Below are 17018 nucleotides of genomic sequence, written 5' to 3'. Positions count from 1 at the left end.
GCAGATTCTCAACCACTGCACCACCAGGGAAGCCCCTCATTGTAGTTTTGATTTGCATTTCTCTAATAATTAGTGATGTTGAGCAGCTTTTCATGTGCTTCTTGGCCATCTGTATGTTTTCTTTGGAGAAATGTCTATTCAGGTCTTCTGCCCATTTTCTGATTGGGTTTTCTTTTTTTTCTAATATTGAGCTGCATGAGCTGTTTATATATTTTGGAGATTAATCTTTTGTCCATTGATTCATTTGCAAATATTTTCTCCCATTCTGAGGGCTGTCTTTTTGTCTTGTTTATAGCTTCCTTTGCTGTACAAAAGCTTTTAAGTTTCATTAGGTCCCATTTGTTTATTTTTGTTTTTATTTTCATTACTCTGGGAAGTGGATCAAAAAAGATCTTGCTGTGATTTATGTCAAAGAGTGTTCTTCCTATGTTTTCCTCTAAGAGTTTTATAGTGTCCGGTCTTACATTTAGGTCTTCAATCCATTTTGAGTTTATTTTTGTGTATGGTGTTAGGGAGTGCTCTAATTTCATTCTTTTACATGTAGCTGTCCAGTTTTCCCAGCACCACTTATTAAAGAGACTGTCTTTTCTCCATTGTATATCCTTGCCTCCTTTGTCATAGATTAGTTGACCATAGGTGCGTGGGTTTATCTCTGGGCTTTCTATCCTATTCCATTCATCTATATTTCTGTTTTTGTGCCAGTACCATATTGTCTTGATTACTGTAGCTTTGTGGTATAGTCTGAAGTCAGCGAGTCTGATTCCTGCAGTTCCATTTTTTTCCCTCAAGACTGCTTTGGCTATTTGGGGTCTTTTTTGTCTCCATACAAATTTTAAGATTTTTTGTTCTAGTTCTGTAAAAAATGCCACTGGTAATTTGATAGGGATTGCATTGAATCTGTAGATTGCCTTGGGTAGTATAGTCATCTTCACAATATTGATTCTTCCAATCCAAGAACATGGTATATTTCTCCATCTGTTTGTGTCATCTTTGATTTCTTTCATCAGTGTCTTATTGTTTTCTGAGTATAGGTCTTTTACCTCCTTAGGTAGGTTTATTCCTAGGTATTTTATTCTTTTTGTTGCAATGGTGAATGGGATTCTTTCCTTAATTTCTCTTTCTGATCTTTTGTTGTTAGTGTGTAGGAATGAAAGAGATTTCTGAGCATTAATTTTGTATCCTGCTACTTTACCGAATTCATTGATTAGCTCTAGTAGTTTTCTGGTGGCATCTTTAGGATTCTCTATGTATAGGATCATGTCATCTGCAAACAGTGACAGTTTTACTTCTTCTTTTCCGATTTGGATTCCTTTTATTTCTTTTTCTTCTCTGATTGCCATGGCTAGGACTTCCAAAACTATGCTGAATAAGAGTGGTGAGAGTGGACAACCTTGTCTTGTTCCTGACCTTAGAGGAAATGGTTTCAGTTCTTCACCATTGAGGACGATGTTGCCTGTGGGTTTGTCATATATGGCCTTTATTATGTTGAGGTAAGTTCCCTCTATGCTTACTTTCTGGAGGGTTTTTATCATAAATGAGTGTTAAATTTTCTCGAAAGCTTTTTCTGCATCTACTGAGATGATCATATGGTTTTTCTTCTTCAATTTGTTAATACAGTGTATCACATTGATTGATTTGCATATATTGAAGAATCCTTGCATTCCTGGGATAAACCCCACTTGATCATGGTGTATGATCCTTTTAATGTGTTGTTGAATTTTGTTTGCTAGTATTTTGTTGAGGATTTTTGCATCTATATTCATCAGTGATATTGGTCTGTAATTTTCTTTTTTTGTAGTACCTTTGTCTGGTTTTGGTATCAGGGGGATGGTGGCCTCATAGAATGAGTTTGGGAGTGTTCCTTCCTCTGAAATTTTTTGGAAGAGTTTGAGAAGGATGGGTGTTAGCTCTTCTCTAAATGTTTGATAGAATTCACCTGTGAAGCCATCTGGCCCTGGACTTCTGTTTGTTGGAAGATTTTAATCACAGTTTCAATTTCATTACTTGTGATTGGTCTGTTCATATTTTCTATTTCTTCCTGGTTCAGTCTTGGAATGTTATACCTTTCTAAGAATTTGTCCATTTCTTCCAGGTTGTCCATTTTATTGGCATAGAGTTGCTTGTAGTAGTCTCTTAGGATGCTTTGTATTTCTGCGGTGTCTGTTGTAACTTCTCCTTTTTCATTTCTAATTTTATTGACTTGGGTCCTCTCCCTCTTTTTCTTCATGAGTCTGGATAAAGGTTTATCAGTTTTGTTTATCTTCTCAAAGAACCAGCTTTTAGCTTTATTGATCTTTGCTATTGTTTTCTCTGTTTCTTTTTCATTCATTTCTGCTCTTTTTATGATTTTTTTCCTTCTACTAACTTTGGGTTTTGTTTGTTCTTCTTTCTCTAGTTCCTTTCTGTGTAAGGTTAGATTCTTTATTTGAGATTTTTCTTGTTTCTTGAGGTAGGCTTGTATTGCTATAAACTTCCCCCTTAGAACTGCTTTTGCTGCATCCCATAGGTTTTGGATAGTCATGTTTTCATTGTAATTTGTCTCTAGGTATTTTTTGATTTCCTCTTTGATTTCTTTTTTTTTTTTTTTAATTCTCAGGCCCCACCCCAACTTCTGAATCTGTGTCTCAGAATTGGGTGATTGTGAGGCATGCTCGGGGTTTTTTTGTTTGTTTGCTTCTGTGGGCTTTTAAAAATTTTTATTTATTTATGGCTGTGTTGGGTCTTCGTTTCTGTGCGAGGGCTTTCTCTAGTTGCGGCAAGTGGGGGCCACTCTTCATCGCGGTGCGCGGGCCTCTCACTATCGCGGCCTCTCTTGTTGCGGAGCACAGGCTCCAGACGCGCAGGCTCAGTAATTGTGGCTCACGGGCCTAGCTGCTCCGCGGCATGTGGGATCTTCCCAGACCAGGGCTCGAACCCATGTCCCCTGCATTGGCAGGCAGATTCTCAACCACTGCACCACCAGGGAAGCCCCTCTTTGATTTCTTCAGTGATATCTTGGTTATTTAGTAATGTATTGTTTACCCTCCACGTGTTTGTGTTTTTTACATTTTTTTCCCTGTAATTGATTTCAAGTCTCATAGCGTCATGGTCGGAAAAGATGCTTGATATGATTTCAATTTTCTTAAATTTATCAAGGCTTGATTTATGACCCAAGATGTGATCTATCCTGGAGAATGTTCCGTGCGCACTTGAGAAGAAAGTGTAATCTGCTGTTTTTGGATGGAATGTCCTATAAACATCAATTAAATCTATCTGGTCTATTGTGTCATTTAAAGCTTGTGTTTCCTTATTAATTTTCTGTTTGGATGATCTGTCCATTGGTGTACGTGAGGTGTTAAAGTCCCCCACTATTATTGTGTTACTGTCAACTTCCTCTTTTATAGCTGTTAGCAGTTGCCTTATGTATTAAGGTGCTCCTATGTTGGGTGCATATATACTTCTAATTGTTGTATCTTCTTCTTGGATTGATCCCTTGACCATTATGTAGTGTCCTTCCTTGTCTTTTGTAACATTCTTTATTTTAAAGTCTATTTTATCTGATATGAGTATTGCTACTCCAGCTTTCCTTTGATTTCCATTTGCATGGAATATCTTTTTCCAACCCCTCACTTTCAGTCTGTATCTGTCCCTAGGTCTGAAGTGGGTCTCTTGTAGACAGCATATAGATGGGTCTTGTTTTTGTATCCATTCAGCGCACCTGTGTCTTTTGGTTGGAGCATTTAATCCATTCATGTTTGAGGTAATTATCGATATGTATGTTCCTATTACCATTTTCTTAATTGTTATGGGTTTGTTTGTTGTAGGTCTTTTTCTTCTCTTGTGTTTCCCACTTAGAGAAGTTCCTTTAGCATTTGTTGTAGAGCTGGTTTGGTGGTGCTGAATTCTCCTAGCTTTTGCTTGTCTGTAAAGCTTTTGATTTCTCCGTCGAATCTGAATGGGATCCTTGACTGGTACAGTAATCTTGGTTGTAGGTTCTTCCCTTTCATCACTTTAAATATGTCCTGCCACTTCCTTCTGGCCTGTAGAGTTTCTGCTGAGAAATCAGCTGTTTACCTTATGGGAGTTCCCTTGTATGTGATTTGTCATTTTTCCCTTGTTGCTTTCAGTAATTTTTCTTTGTCTTTAATTTTTGTCAATTTGATTACTATGTGTCTCGGCGTGTCTCTCCTTGGGTTTATCCTGCCTGGGACTCTCTGCACTTCCTGGACTTGGGTGGATATTTCCTTTCCCATGTTAGGGAAGTTTTTGACTATAATCTCTTCAAATATTTTCTTGGGTCCTTTCTATCTCTCCTCTCCTTCTGGGACCCCTATAATGCGAATGTTGTTCTTGTTCATTCTTTTTTCTTTTTTCTGTTTTGCGGCTGTGAATTCCACCATTCTATCTTCCAGGTCACTTATCCGTTCTTCTGCATCAGTTATTCTGCTACTGATTCCTGCTAGTGCATTTTCCATTTCAGTTACTGTATTGTTCATCTCTGTTTGTTTGTTCTTTAATTCTTCTAGGTGTTTGTTCTTTAATTCTTCTAGGTCTTTGTTAAACATTTCTTGCATCTCCTCGATCTTTGCCTCCATCTTTTTTCCGGGGTCCTGGATCATCTTCACTATCATTATTCTGAATTCTTTTTCTAGAAGGTTGCCTATCTCCATTTCATTTAGTTGTTTTCCTGGGGTTTTATCTTGTTCCTTCATCTGGTACAAAGTTCTCTGCCTTTTCATTTTGTCTATCTGTGAATGTGGTTTTTGTTCCACAGGCTGCAGGATTGTAGATCTTCTTGCTTCTGCTGTCTGCCCTCTGGTGGGTGAGGCTATCTAAGAGGCTTGTGCAAGCTTCCTGATGGGAGGGACTGGTGGTGAGTAGAACTGGGTGTTGCTCTGGTGGGCAGAGCTCAGTAAAACTTTAATCTGCTTGTCTGCTGATGGGTGGGGCTGGGTTCCCTCCCTGTTGGTTGTTTGGCCTGAGGTGACCCAGCACTGGAGACTACCCGGCACTTTGGTGGGGCTAATGGCGGACTCTGGGAGGGCTCATGCCAAGGAGTACTTCCCAGAACTTCTGCTGCCAGTGTCCTTGTCCCCACAGTGAGCCACAGCCACCCCCCGCCTCTGCAGGAGACCCTACAACACTAGCAGGTAGGTCTGGTTCAGTCTCCTATGGGGTCACTGCTCCTTCCCCTGGGTCCTGATGCGTGAACTACTTTGTGTGTGCCCTCCAAGAGTAGAGTCTCTGTTTCCCCCAGTCCTGTCGAAGTCCTGCAATCAAATCCCACTAGCCTTCAAAGTCTGATTCTCTAGGAATTCCTCCTCCTGTTGCTGGACCCCCAGGTTGGGAAGCCTGATGTGGGGCTCAGAACCTTCACTCCAGTGGATGGACTTCTGTGGTATAAGTGTTCTCCAGTTTGTGAGTCACCCACCCAGCAGTTATAGGACTTGATTTTCTTGTGATTGTGCCCCTCCTACCGTCTCATTGCGGCTTCTCCTTTGTCTTTGGATGTCCGTTATCTTTTTTGGTGAGTTCCAGTGTCTTCCTGTTGATGATTGTTCAGCAGTTAGTTGTGATTTCAGTGCTCTCGCAAGAGAGAGTGAGGGCATGTCCTTCTACTCCGCCATCTTGAACCAATCTCCAACTCACTCCTTTTTCATTCCTGAGTAGTATTTCAGTGTATGCATGTACCACAATTTGTTCATCCATTTATCTGTTGATAGAAATTTGAGTTGCCTTCAGTTTTTGGCTATTATAAATAAAGCAGCTAGGAACCTTTGTATAAACATAGGCTTTCATTTCTCTTGGGTAAATAAAACACCTAGGAGTAGAATGATGGTAAGTACATGTTTAACTTTTTAAGAAACCACCAAAATGTTTTCCGAAGTGGCTGTACCATTTTACATTCCCACCAGCAGTGGATGAGACCTGCAGTTGCTCTGTATTCTCACCAATCCTTGGTATGGCCAGTCTTTTTAACAGACATTCTAACAGGTGTGTAGTGGTATTCACTGTGGTTTTAATTTGCCTCTTAATGATGCTGAGTATCTTTTCATGTGCTCATTTGCCATCCATATATCTTCTTAGTGAAGTGTCTGTTAAAACCTTTTTGCCCATTTAAAAAATTTGGTTGTTTGTTTTCAAGGATTCTTTATATATTCTAGATACAAGTCCTTTATCAGATCTGTGATTTGAAAATATTTTCTCCCAGTCCGTGACTTGTCTTTTCATTAAGAGCTCATTATTTTAAAGTTAAAAAAAAATATTTCAAAATAGAAAAGTTTTGGAAGACAGTCTATTAAAATCAAATCACTGGAAAAGTCTAAAACATTTTTCTGAAAGCCTATCAAAAGGCACTTTTTAATGTAGACATAGAGAATGGACTTGAAGACACGGGGTGGGAGGGGGAAGCTGGGGCAAAGTGAGAGTAGCATTGACATATATACACACTACCGAATGTAAAATAGCTAGTGGGAAGCAGCCGCATAGCACAGTGAGATCAGCTCAGTGCTTTGCGATTGCCTAGAGGGGTGCGATAGGGAGGGTGGGAGGGAGGTTCAAGAGGATATGGGGACATATGTATGCATATGGCTGATTCACTTCAGTGTACAACAGAAACGAACACAGTATTGTGAAGCAATTATACTCCAATAAAGATCTATTAACAAAAAAAGGCACTTTTTAATAAACAAGGTCTAACAAGACCTCCCCTAACCCCGGGGTGCCTGAGGGCTGAGAGCAGGTGTGGCAGCACTCTCTCCCAGCCCCCCTGGTCCCCTTTCCTGAGGGGCCTGCCCGTGAGTACCAGGGCCGTGGTGCAGATGCAGACCCACAGAAGTTGGGATGGGCCTTGTCAGTCATCTAGGAGAAGCGGGTTCCAAGGGCAGGGTGGAGTTTGGTGGAGGAAGAGCACCGTGCCTGGCCCTGCCCAAAGCAACATGCACTTGACCGTAGTGGAGGAGGAAGTCCTCTTGGAAAGCTGCCCCCCTGCACTGTGAGAACAGCAGGCACTGAGAGGCAGGAGAGCAGTGGCTGCTGGTTTGGGAGGAGGTCCGCTGGGTCCAGGCGGGCTGCTCAGACGTGAATTCCTGTAGAGGAGGAGTTCCTGGGTTGGGTCCCCTCTGTGGTCCCCCGTATTCTAGATTTGTGGACACAGTTCCATGTTGATAATATATGGACTTGCCCCAATATATTATGGGACACTGAAATCCAAAACACTAAAGCAAATGAGGTCAACATATCATGTATTAGTTTCCTGCTGCTGCTATAACAAATGATCACAAACTCAGTGGCTTAAAACAATGCACACTTATTACCTTATAGTTCTGTTGCTTAGAGGTCTGACAAGTGTCTCATTCAGCTAAAGTCAAAGTGTCAGCAGGGCTGGTTCCTTTCTGAGGCTTTAGGGGAGACTTTCCAGCTTCCAAAGGCTGCCCACATTTCCTCAGCTTGGGTCCCTCCCTGTCTTCAAAGCCAGCGATGCTGCGTCTCTGACATCCTTCAGTGGTCACGTCTCTCTACGACATTGCTGGGAAGATTTCTCCACTTTTAAGGATAGTTGTGATTAGACTGGGCACATCCTGATAATCCAGGGTAGTCTATCTTCACACCTAAAGGTCCTTGATTTCATCATGCCTGCAACGTCCCTTTAGCCATAATTGCTAGCTTTCTTGTTTCATTAAGGAATGCAAAGTCCCTTTTGCCATGTTCGCAGAATAGGGCATGGACATCTTGGGAGGCCATCATTGTGCCTATCACACCCCTGAGAGGAGCACTGAGGGCTGCTGTGACCTGAGGTACAACAGCCTGGCCTATACAGTCAGGGTATCTGGCTCTACCTAGTTCATGGTTCCAGGCTTCCTAAGAGGCTTTTGCTTGTCTTACACTCTGCTAGTGTCAACTCACAGAGAAAGTGTGTCAAGGTAGCTAGGGGGAACCTACTGTATAGCACAGGGAGCTCAGCTTGGTGCTCTGTGATGACCTAGATGGGTGGGATGGGGTGGAGAGGGAAGTCCAAGAGGGAGGGGATATATGTATACATATAGCTGATTCACTTCACTGTACAGCAGAAACTAACACAACATTGTAAAGCAATTTTACTCTAATTAAAAAAAAAAGAAAAGAAAAGAAATTGTGTCAAGGTAGAAATAATACCATGACAGCGATGCATCAGTCATCATTATGAACAGTCCTGGAGACTGGGATATCTGAAGGCTGGCTGATTGACTGATTCCCCAATTCTTTACACAAAGGTTTTGAGATTGAATATATGCAATAAAATATAAATTAAAAATAAACAATTAGACCCGAATGTACAGAACAGATAAAGAACAACAGGCAGATATGAAGCCAGTTAAGCCCTGAGCTACAGCACCATGCTTTCGGAACTAAACTTCCTGGTAGCCAAAGCAAACAGAAACCTGGTCAGTTACATGATTTTCATTATTCATGCGATGAAAACACACCTGCTTCTAAGAAAAGCTTTTCCTAGTAGGCCTGAAGTCTCAAAGGACGTTCTCATCCAAGTGGCACTAAGGGAAGCAGCAATCTTTTTACAACAAATGGAAAAAGATGTTTCCTAGGATTGTTGAGGGCATAAAACACAAAAACACAACTCAGTAAAAGCAATTCTGTGAGGGCCAAGATAGCGTGTTCCAAGCAGCAGCTTTCTGATAACAAACATGATCCAGGTTGTACCTCAATAAGTATTGAAATGAATATATGAACAACATGCACACAAAAAATGGAATAGAACAGGATAGAATATGAAACTGGTGTTTTTTCTGTGTGTGGGCATATAGGTATCCGATCAAGATGTAAAATGTGTTTTTACTGCGGGTTACTGCTAGAGGAATGATAGGATGGCACACATAACCCTTCAGAGATACAGGAATCCTTACACACGCTCCTCCTAAGAGTTGGTCGGCAGATAGATTGAGGTTATATCCTCTGAAAAGCGTCTGCAGCGCAAATATTGTTTCTTGCGCTGGCTTTAGAATAGGATTTAGGGAAATCAGAACCAGGAAGGTGAGGAATAGGGTCAGAGCATCAGAGGAATGCCCAGGGAGCTTGGGAAAACAAGGAAATAGGTGGTAAGGTTGACATCTTCTCTGGAAACCGAGGAGCTGGGGTTCCACCTGGTGGTACAACCCTCCCACCTGTTTGACCTGAATCCTAGTGAACCCAGACCCTTCCTCAGGAGATTGGTCAGTAACACCAATGTAAAGTATACTCAAGGTGATACTGTGCCCAAATGCAGGAGCTGGCAGGTATGGTTCATAGTTCAGAGGGATCATGAGACAAGGGACTACGGTTATTTTCTTTTGGAATACCTAGAAAAATTTTCCTAGAGTAGTAATTTTATGCTTTACATATTTGTTCTTTTCTTATTTTTATGGCTATAGGACATAACATGAAAATAAAAATAATTATATATATATATGATGCTTCCTTCTGAGTATTTCTTTACAAGTTAACAAACTTCTAATTTTAAAGGCTACCAAAATAATAAATTAGGTAAATGGGTTTTTTGGTTTTTGTTTTTGGCTGTGCTGGGTCTTCGTTGCTGCGTGCAGGCTTTCTCTAGTTGTGGCGAGCAGAGGCTACTCTTTGCTGCGGTGCACAGGCTCTAGGTGCGTGGGCTTCAGTAGTTGTGGCACATGGGCTCAGCAGTTGCAGCTCGTGGGCTACAGAGCACAGGCTCAGTAGTTTTGAGGCACAGGCTTAGTTGCTCTGCGGCATGTGGGATCTTCCCGGACCAGGGCTTGAACCTGTGTCCTTTGCATTGGCAGGTGGATTCTTAACCACTGGACCACCAGGGAAGCCCAAATTAGGTAAATGTTTTATGTAATATATAGAGTGCTAAAGTGAAGTGGTATATTTTAGGACAGTATTTTAGTTTTTTTTTTTTTTTAATATATATTTATTTATTTATTTTTGGCTGCGTTGGGTCTTCGTTGCTGCGCATGGACTTTCTCTAGTTGCAGTGAGCGGGGGCTACTCTTCATTGCAGTGCATGGGCTTCTCACTGAGGTGGCTTCTCTTGTTGTGGAGCATGGGCTCTAGGCGCACAGGCTTCAGTAGTTGTGGCACGTGGGCTCAGTAGTTGTGGCTTGCGGGCTCTAGAGTGCAGCCTCAGCAGTTGTGGCACATGGGCTTAGTTGTTCCACGGCATGTGGGATCTTCCCAGACCAGGGCTCGAACCCGTGTCCCCTGCATTGGCAGGCGGATTCTTAACCACTGCGCCACCAGGGAAGTCCAGTATTTTAGTTTTTAATCTTCAACTAGTCTACAATAATGGTTAAAGGATATCTTCTATAATACTGGTTAGAGAATATCTTCTTTTTTAAAAATAAATTTATTTATTTATTTATTTGGCTGCGTTGGGTCTTCGTTGCTGTGCGCAGGCTTTCTCTACTTGCGGTGCGTGGGCTTTCTCTAGTTGCGGTGAGCGGGGGCTTCTCATTGTGGTGGCTTCTCTTGTTGCAGAGCACAGGCTCTAGGTGCACGGGCTCAGTAGCTGTGGCACACGGGCTTAGTTGCTCCACAGCACGTGGGATCTTCCGAGACCAGGGCTTGGACCCGTGTCCCCTGCATTGGCAGGCGGATTCTTAACCACTGGACCACCAAGGAAGTCCAAATTAGGTAAATGTTTTATGTAATATATAGAGTGTTATAGTGAAGTGGTAAATTTTAGGATAGTATTTTAGTTTTTAATCTTCAACTATTCTACAATAATGGTTAAAGGATATCTTCTATAATACTGGTTAAAGAATATCTTATTTTTTACATGTATATGTATAACTGAATCACTTTGTTGTTCACCTGAAACTAACACATTGTTAATCAACTATAGTCCAATATAAAATAAAAATTTAAAAAAGAGTATCTTATTTTTATAAAAAGGTTCCTATTTTACAGAAGATGGGATCTATGAGGAACTTGAGGGGTCAATCTTATTAGCCCCCCTTGAACCCGGAATGTCAGCAGTGTTAACTGGACTCTTGCCTCTTCCCTCTGACCAAATCCCTGACTTTGGTGTACCTTATCAAGGCCTTGTAGGACCAGGAGACAGTTTGCACTTGAAAGTTAAACATCCAGCTGGCTAGAGCCAGCAGGAAGGCAAAGCTGGGGTCCTGTCTCAGGATGGAGGAGGTCAGGAGGCTCCTGGGGCAGCCAATAAGATCAGAATTGTGAAGAAGAACCAAAGGCAAGGGTCAGAAGGACCACAGGAGCAGTACATGAGAAAGCATGAGAGGAGGTGCAAGCCACCAAATTTAACTCTGGCAGACCTAGTCTTCCTGGCCTAGAGTTCCTTGGAGAATGAGGAGTGAGCCTTCTAGAGCACACTTCTGCACTTCAAAACCAAAGAACAAAACTAAAGCCCTTTTCACTTTGGAAAATTCCAAAACACATACAAAAGTAGAGAGAGTAGTATAATGAACCTCCATGTACCCATCACTTAACTTCAACAATTATCAACATTTTTCCAGTATTTTTTCATCTGTCTCCAACTTCCCACCCCCCACTCTCACTCTGCCACCTTTTAAATTTCTTGGAGTATTTTAAAGCAAAGCTAGCCATCATGTTAGTTCACTCATAAACACTTCTCAGTATGTATCACTAACAGACAAGGGCTTTTAAAGACACAATGATACCACTATCACATCTATTAAAATTAACAATAAATTCTCAATAGCATCTAACACCCAGACTGTGTTCGGTTTTCTGCTGCTATCTCACGAATATCTTTGTGAAGTGGGTGTGTTCAAGCCAGGATCTACACACGATGCGTTTGCTTGATTTGTCTCAGGTCTCTAATCTCTGAGTCTAGAACAGCTCTTCCTCTCCTCTCCCTCCCCTTCCTTGTGCCAATTGTTTATGGATTAGAATTTCTCACGTTCTGGATTTTTATCATGGTCAACTTAACATGGTTCTTTATCCTGTCAGCTGGTCATGTGGTCTAGAAGCTTGCTTTCAGAACAGGTGGTTCAGGTGAGAACACCTCATGCACAGTGCCCGGTTCCCTCCTGCATCCCGTCAGGGGCATGTCTCACCTTTTGTGTGGTTGAGGCAGACAAGGGGGCTCTGGTGTTGGTCATTAACAGGTTCCTATGAGCCTTGAACTTAAACGTTTTAGCAGCCATTGTAATTGCCTGGATTCCTTATTTCATTCAGGGATGCAAAATGAAATTTTCTGCAGGTGTGTCTTCTCTTGCTTTTAATAGCTTACATTCTTCCATGAAGACCTCTCCCTCATCAATTATTTGGTTTCTCTGAGATACGGTTTGTACAAGAAAGTCTGCAGCACATGTTAAAAGCGACACAGTGTGTCTGAGCACTTCCGTTTGTGTCCTTTTCCTCACTCCAGCTTCCCACCCGGGGAAGATCAAGGTCCACTCCCATCCTTTTTATGCCTGAAGCACAGAAGCTGGTGATAGAGCCAGAGCTTACCGCATGCCCTCCTCTCATCCGCCCACTAACAGTCTGGTCACCGTCCTCTGTGCTTCTCCCACCAGGATGCCATCGGTTCCTCCTCTGATCTCCTCTGCCGGATGCTCGTCACTGTGTATCTCTTTTTAAAAATGTTCCCTTTAGTCCTCGTAAATAATTATCTATGTATCGCATCTACTTTTCTAGATTCCTTGGAAGCAGGACTCATGGTTTTTTTTTTTTATATATTTATTTTATTTATTTTTGGCTGCATTGGGTCTTTGTTGCACGTGGGCTTTCTCCAGTTGCGGCGAGCGGGGGCTACTCTTCATTGAGGTGGCTTCTCTTGTTGCGGAGCACGGGCTCTAGGCGTGTGGGCTTCAGTAGTTGTGGCTCACGGTCTCTAGAGCACAGGCTCAGCAGTTGTGGCGCACGGGCTTAGCTGCTCCACGGCATGTGGGATCTTCCCGGACCAGGGCTCGAACCCGTGTCCCCTGCATTGGCAGGTGGATTCCCAACCACTGCGCCACCAGGGAAACCCAGGGCTCATGCTTGATTTATCTTTCTATCTTCATAGCGACTAGCCCTGCTTAACCTTTCGTGGGAAGTGAACAATTACTTATTTAATGAAAAAAATGAACAAATTAGAAAAGAAGAAACCTTTAAGCCCTCACCACGTTGGACTTTTTTTTCTCTCTTAAAGATGAATGGGTGTGTAATGAATTTAGTACAGAATGCCGATTTTAATTAATTTATCATTAATTATTAATTAATTTTAATTAATTAATTATTTAATTTTTTGGCCGGACTGCTCGGCTTGCAGGATTTTAGTTCCCCGACCAGGGACTGAACCCGAGTCCTTGGCAGTGAAAGCACTGAGTCCCAACCACTGGTCTGCCAAGGAATTCCCTGATTTTTAATAAGTTAGAAATATGATGATAGACTTCTCTAGCTATTAAAAAATAAATTATGTTAACCTCTTTTTAATTAAGGTGGGATCCAAATGGGCTGTAACTTTCTAGATACCAAGATATTTTTATGTTCTTCCCATGTATTTTTCCTGTTTTATCTGCCTTTATCTTAAATTTTCCAGCTTTATTGAGATATAATTGATGTAACACTGTGTAAGTGTAAGGTATAAAACGTGTTGATTTGATACACTTATATATTGCAAAATGATTACCACCATAGCTTAGCTAACACGTCCATCCCCTCACATAATTACCATTTCCTTGTGATGCCTTTATCTTTAGATGCCATCTAAAGTATGAGTGCCATTTTCCAAAGTACATCCCTTAATCATGATTGCTGTAGACACCTGTTGCTATAAGAATAGTGGTAGCATATGCAACAATGTGCTCCATCCTCTATGAAAAACTGCACATATTTGAAAATTTCTGCATTTTGAAAGAAAAAATCTGATTAAACAGAAATCAGGTGGGACAATATTTAAAATTTCAAAACCTGAAAATGCAAACTTCAATTGTATATTTTTGTGGGTGAATAATGCTGCTACTATGCCAGTGTGTGACCATTTCAATGAGCGAAATTTCTGAAGGTTGATAATTTCCTGAACTTGTTAATAAAATGGTGTTGTATATAAAAATGCTAGCAAAGCAACAAAAGGTGTTTCTTACCAAGAAATCAAGCTCTTCGTTTAGGTTGTGGTACTGATCCAGTTTGGCTCCCAGTAAGACAGGTACGTCTCCGACATTCTTGGCTTCATTTGAATCAAAGTCTGTAACCTGAAATGAAACATATTTGTACTCACTTCCAATATGTTCACACTCCTTGGAACATTTGACAATGAATATGTTATTAGTTTAACCATCAGAGAGATCTCCAGTGGTTTCAATAACAGATGTGTAGAACTTGGAGTCAGAATGATTTCAATGTTAAGTATCTAAAATTGTATTTTTGTATGTTAAAGATAGTACATAGTGAATGTTTAACTCACCTCAGTATCCTGATCTTGAAATGATTTTTCATTAGCAATTAACTCTCTGAAAGCTGTGATTCTGTCTTTATGTTTCAGTAGCTAAGGAAAAAAGCATTTTCTATTTCAGAGGAGAGGAAATAAAACTACATTCCATAACATTTATAATAAAGTCACCAAACTATGCACAGTCCCTGGTCTCCAAAGGTGTCTTGTTTTTAAAGCTCTTGTGTAGCAGAGAGTTCACACAGCAGGCCTGAGACTGCTGTCCTTAGAAAGGCCTGCTCGCCAGACTGCCCTCTGACTGGCATCTAGGAACTTGGATTGTGGGAGGGTTTCCAGCATTTCCTGATATGGAGGCTCACTGTGCCTAACCTATTTGTACAAAGAACGTTTATGCTGAATACCCCTTTCCTTCGGGAGGGCCTGGAATTTTGGTACGTGGTAGGCAGAGGGCGCCTACCCCACCAGCCTCCAATCAAAACCCTGGACACTCGGTCTCCAATAGGCATCCCTGGGAACATTTCACGCATGCGCTGCACAGGTCACTGCTGGCGAAAGGAAGCGCACCCTGTGTGACTCACTGGGAAAGGCCTCTTGGAAGCTTGGATCTGCTTTCCTCTGGACTTTGCCCTACGTGCTTTTTCCCTTTACTGATTTTGCTCTGTATCCTCTCACGGTAATAATACATCATAGCTGTGAGAACAACTATGTGCTAAGTCCTGTGAGTCCAGTAAATCATTAAACCTCAGCGTGGGCTTGGGATCTCCAGAGAGCTTATCCTAATATTCAATTGTTTTTACAGCCAGGCTATTAAAATTCTTCTTTAAAGAAAAAAAATTAGCCAAATTTTTCTAGATGCAATTTATAGTCCTTTCTCCTTGTTTATTTGTTTGTTCCATGTAATAACAATAAATCTTAACATTCAATATTCTAACTCCTCCAAATATTAGTGAGGGCTGCACAGAATTTTTTTTTTTTTTTTTTTTACTATGAACACTTTCCAGAAAAGAGGAAAAACTTTAATGAACGCCCAGGTAACTATTATCCAGTTTCAACTACTAACAGTTAACGGTCAGCCTTGTATCGTTAATACCCCAGCCACTTCCTCTTCCCTGCAACTCCCTTCACTGAATCAAATTACACACATCATATTATTTCATCTGCCAGTATTACAGGAATGACACAGAAATTTACCAAGAGAACATAAATATCTGAAATGGTATTTTTATAACATCCTACTCGAATCCTCAACTGGGTGTATTTCTGAAAACTGGTTTAAGAAGTGGAGGCCAGTAGTTTCTCTGCCTGTCTGTTTATTCCTTAGTCCTTTTCTCTAGAGGTTAGCTAAGAGACAAAGAGATTCCGCAGAATACCTGCAACAAATTTTCTATCCACCTCAGTTCAGAGAAGTCATTTCCTGATAATGCAGCACTGAAATTGAATCCCAGATTTAAATACGTTTTTTTTCCTTTAGCCAGATAAATTAGTCACTTCTGTATTCCTTTCAGATTAAAAGAGCACACATTCATGTCCTGTTATCACTTTCTCTGTATAACTGACTCTCCTCATTCTCTCTCTCCATCCCTGCACCACTACACCAGGAAAAGAATGATTGAAGAAATTCCAAGAGCCTCTTCCCTTACCCTTGTCCCACTTGAGAAATAAAATTTGTTTTCAATGTATTCATTATTCCAAGTGATAAAGTTTGTAATCACTATAGAAATGTCAAAATACACTCTTCTTCAGGAATCAGTAGTACCATACAAAAGTGAAAAAACAATCATACCAATTTTTTGGTAGATGAATGAGATTTTCTAATACATACTTATGTTATAAAACAAGTCAAATGTTGAACAGTGTATCTCCTTAGTGAGGGCCAAAGTAAAGCTAATCTTGCCCCCCAAAATAATTCTTTAAAAAAATCCAAAATTTTAGGAGCCTCTTTATACTTTTACATGACCTTTTTCTGTCTTTTTTTCACTAAAAATGATACAATTTTTAGAATGAAGAATACATACAGTACCTCTTTATCTAACTTTTTCTTTTTAAGGTGAAAACTCTTCAATTTTTGTAGCATGATATCACTAACTTTCTCATTCTCTTTGAAATGTTCGGCATCGGGATTGGTGATGTCCTAAGGGTAACATTTTGAGAAGCTATATTAAAAAGTTTTCAGTAAAGTTAAAAGGAGGAAGGAAAGAACACAAATGAAATAAATCTCCCTTCCAAAATAAGTGGCTAAACCAAAGGAGATAAAATCATATTGAACTCAATTCTTCAATTACTCATCGTAAGCCATCTAATAAAGGGTTAATGTGGAAAGAATTCATATAGATTCACACTTGTATATAAATTGTTATTGGGACAAATTAGTATAATCACTGGGAAGTTAATAACTACACATGCTTATATACTCATACATACATCTGCTCTTAGCCTAGTCAGTTTACAAATCCAAATTTTAGACAAATTGTTATGCCTGACACCAGAACAATCAGACATCCTCAACAATACTGAAACTCTAGATATTTCAGTGGCACCCACATTCCACAAGAATGAAGATACTTGGACCAATATAACCTAAGGGTCAAAAGTGCATGCATTACAGTCAGACTACTTGGGTTTGTATCTGAGTTCTGTCACTTAACCATCTGAGTTCTGTCACTTA

At 40.7% G+C, this 17018-nt stretch overlaps 1 protein-coding gene across 8 annotated transcripts in view; it reads right to left on the bottom strand.

Moving 5' to 3' along the window:
* The window catches only part of CAGE1 (cancer antigen 1), a 59068-nt gene that overhangs the window by 18291 nt on the left and 23759 nt on the right, over positions 1-17018 (bottom strand). For 3 of the 8 annotated variants that reach the window (XR_014232721.1, XM_082347711.1, XM_082347713.1), the window contains exons 5-7: positions 16374-16484; positions 14369-14449; positions 14049-14156 (exon numbers count right to left, since the gene is read on the bottom strand). Coding sequence is in view for 5 of the 8 variants with exons in the window: in XM_082347711.1 (XP_082203837.1) it covers positions 14049-14156; positions 14369-14449; positions 16374-16484 (300 nt within the window). In the remaining 3 variants the exon portion in view is untranslated. The other 5 variants (XR_014232722.1, XR_014232723.1, XM_082347712.1 and 2 more) reach the window with 5 other exon arrangements.

This window comes from Balaenoptera borealis, assembly GCF_965194805.1.
Source record: "Balaenoptera borealis genome assembly, chromosome: 12".
NCBI classification, from domain to species: domain Eukaryota; kingdom Metazoa; phylum Chordata; class Mammalia; order Artiodactyla; family Balaenopteridae; genus Balaenoptera; species Balaenoptera borealis.
This window is presented reverse-complemented; position numbering and strand designations above follow the sequence as displayed.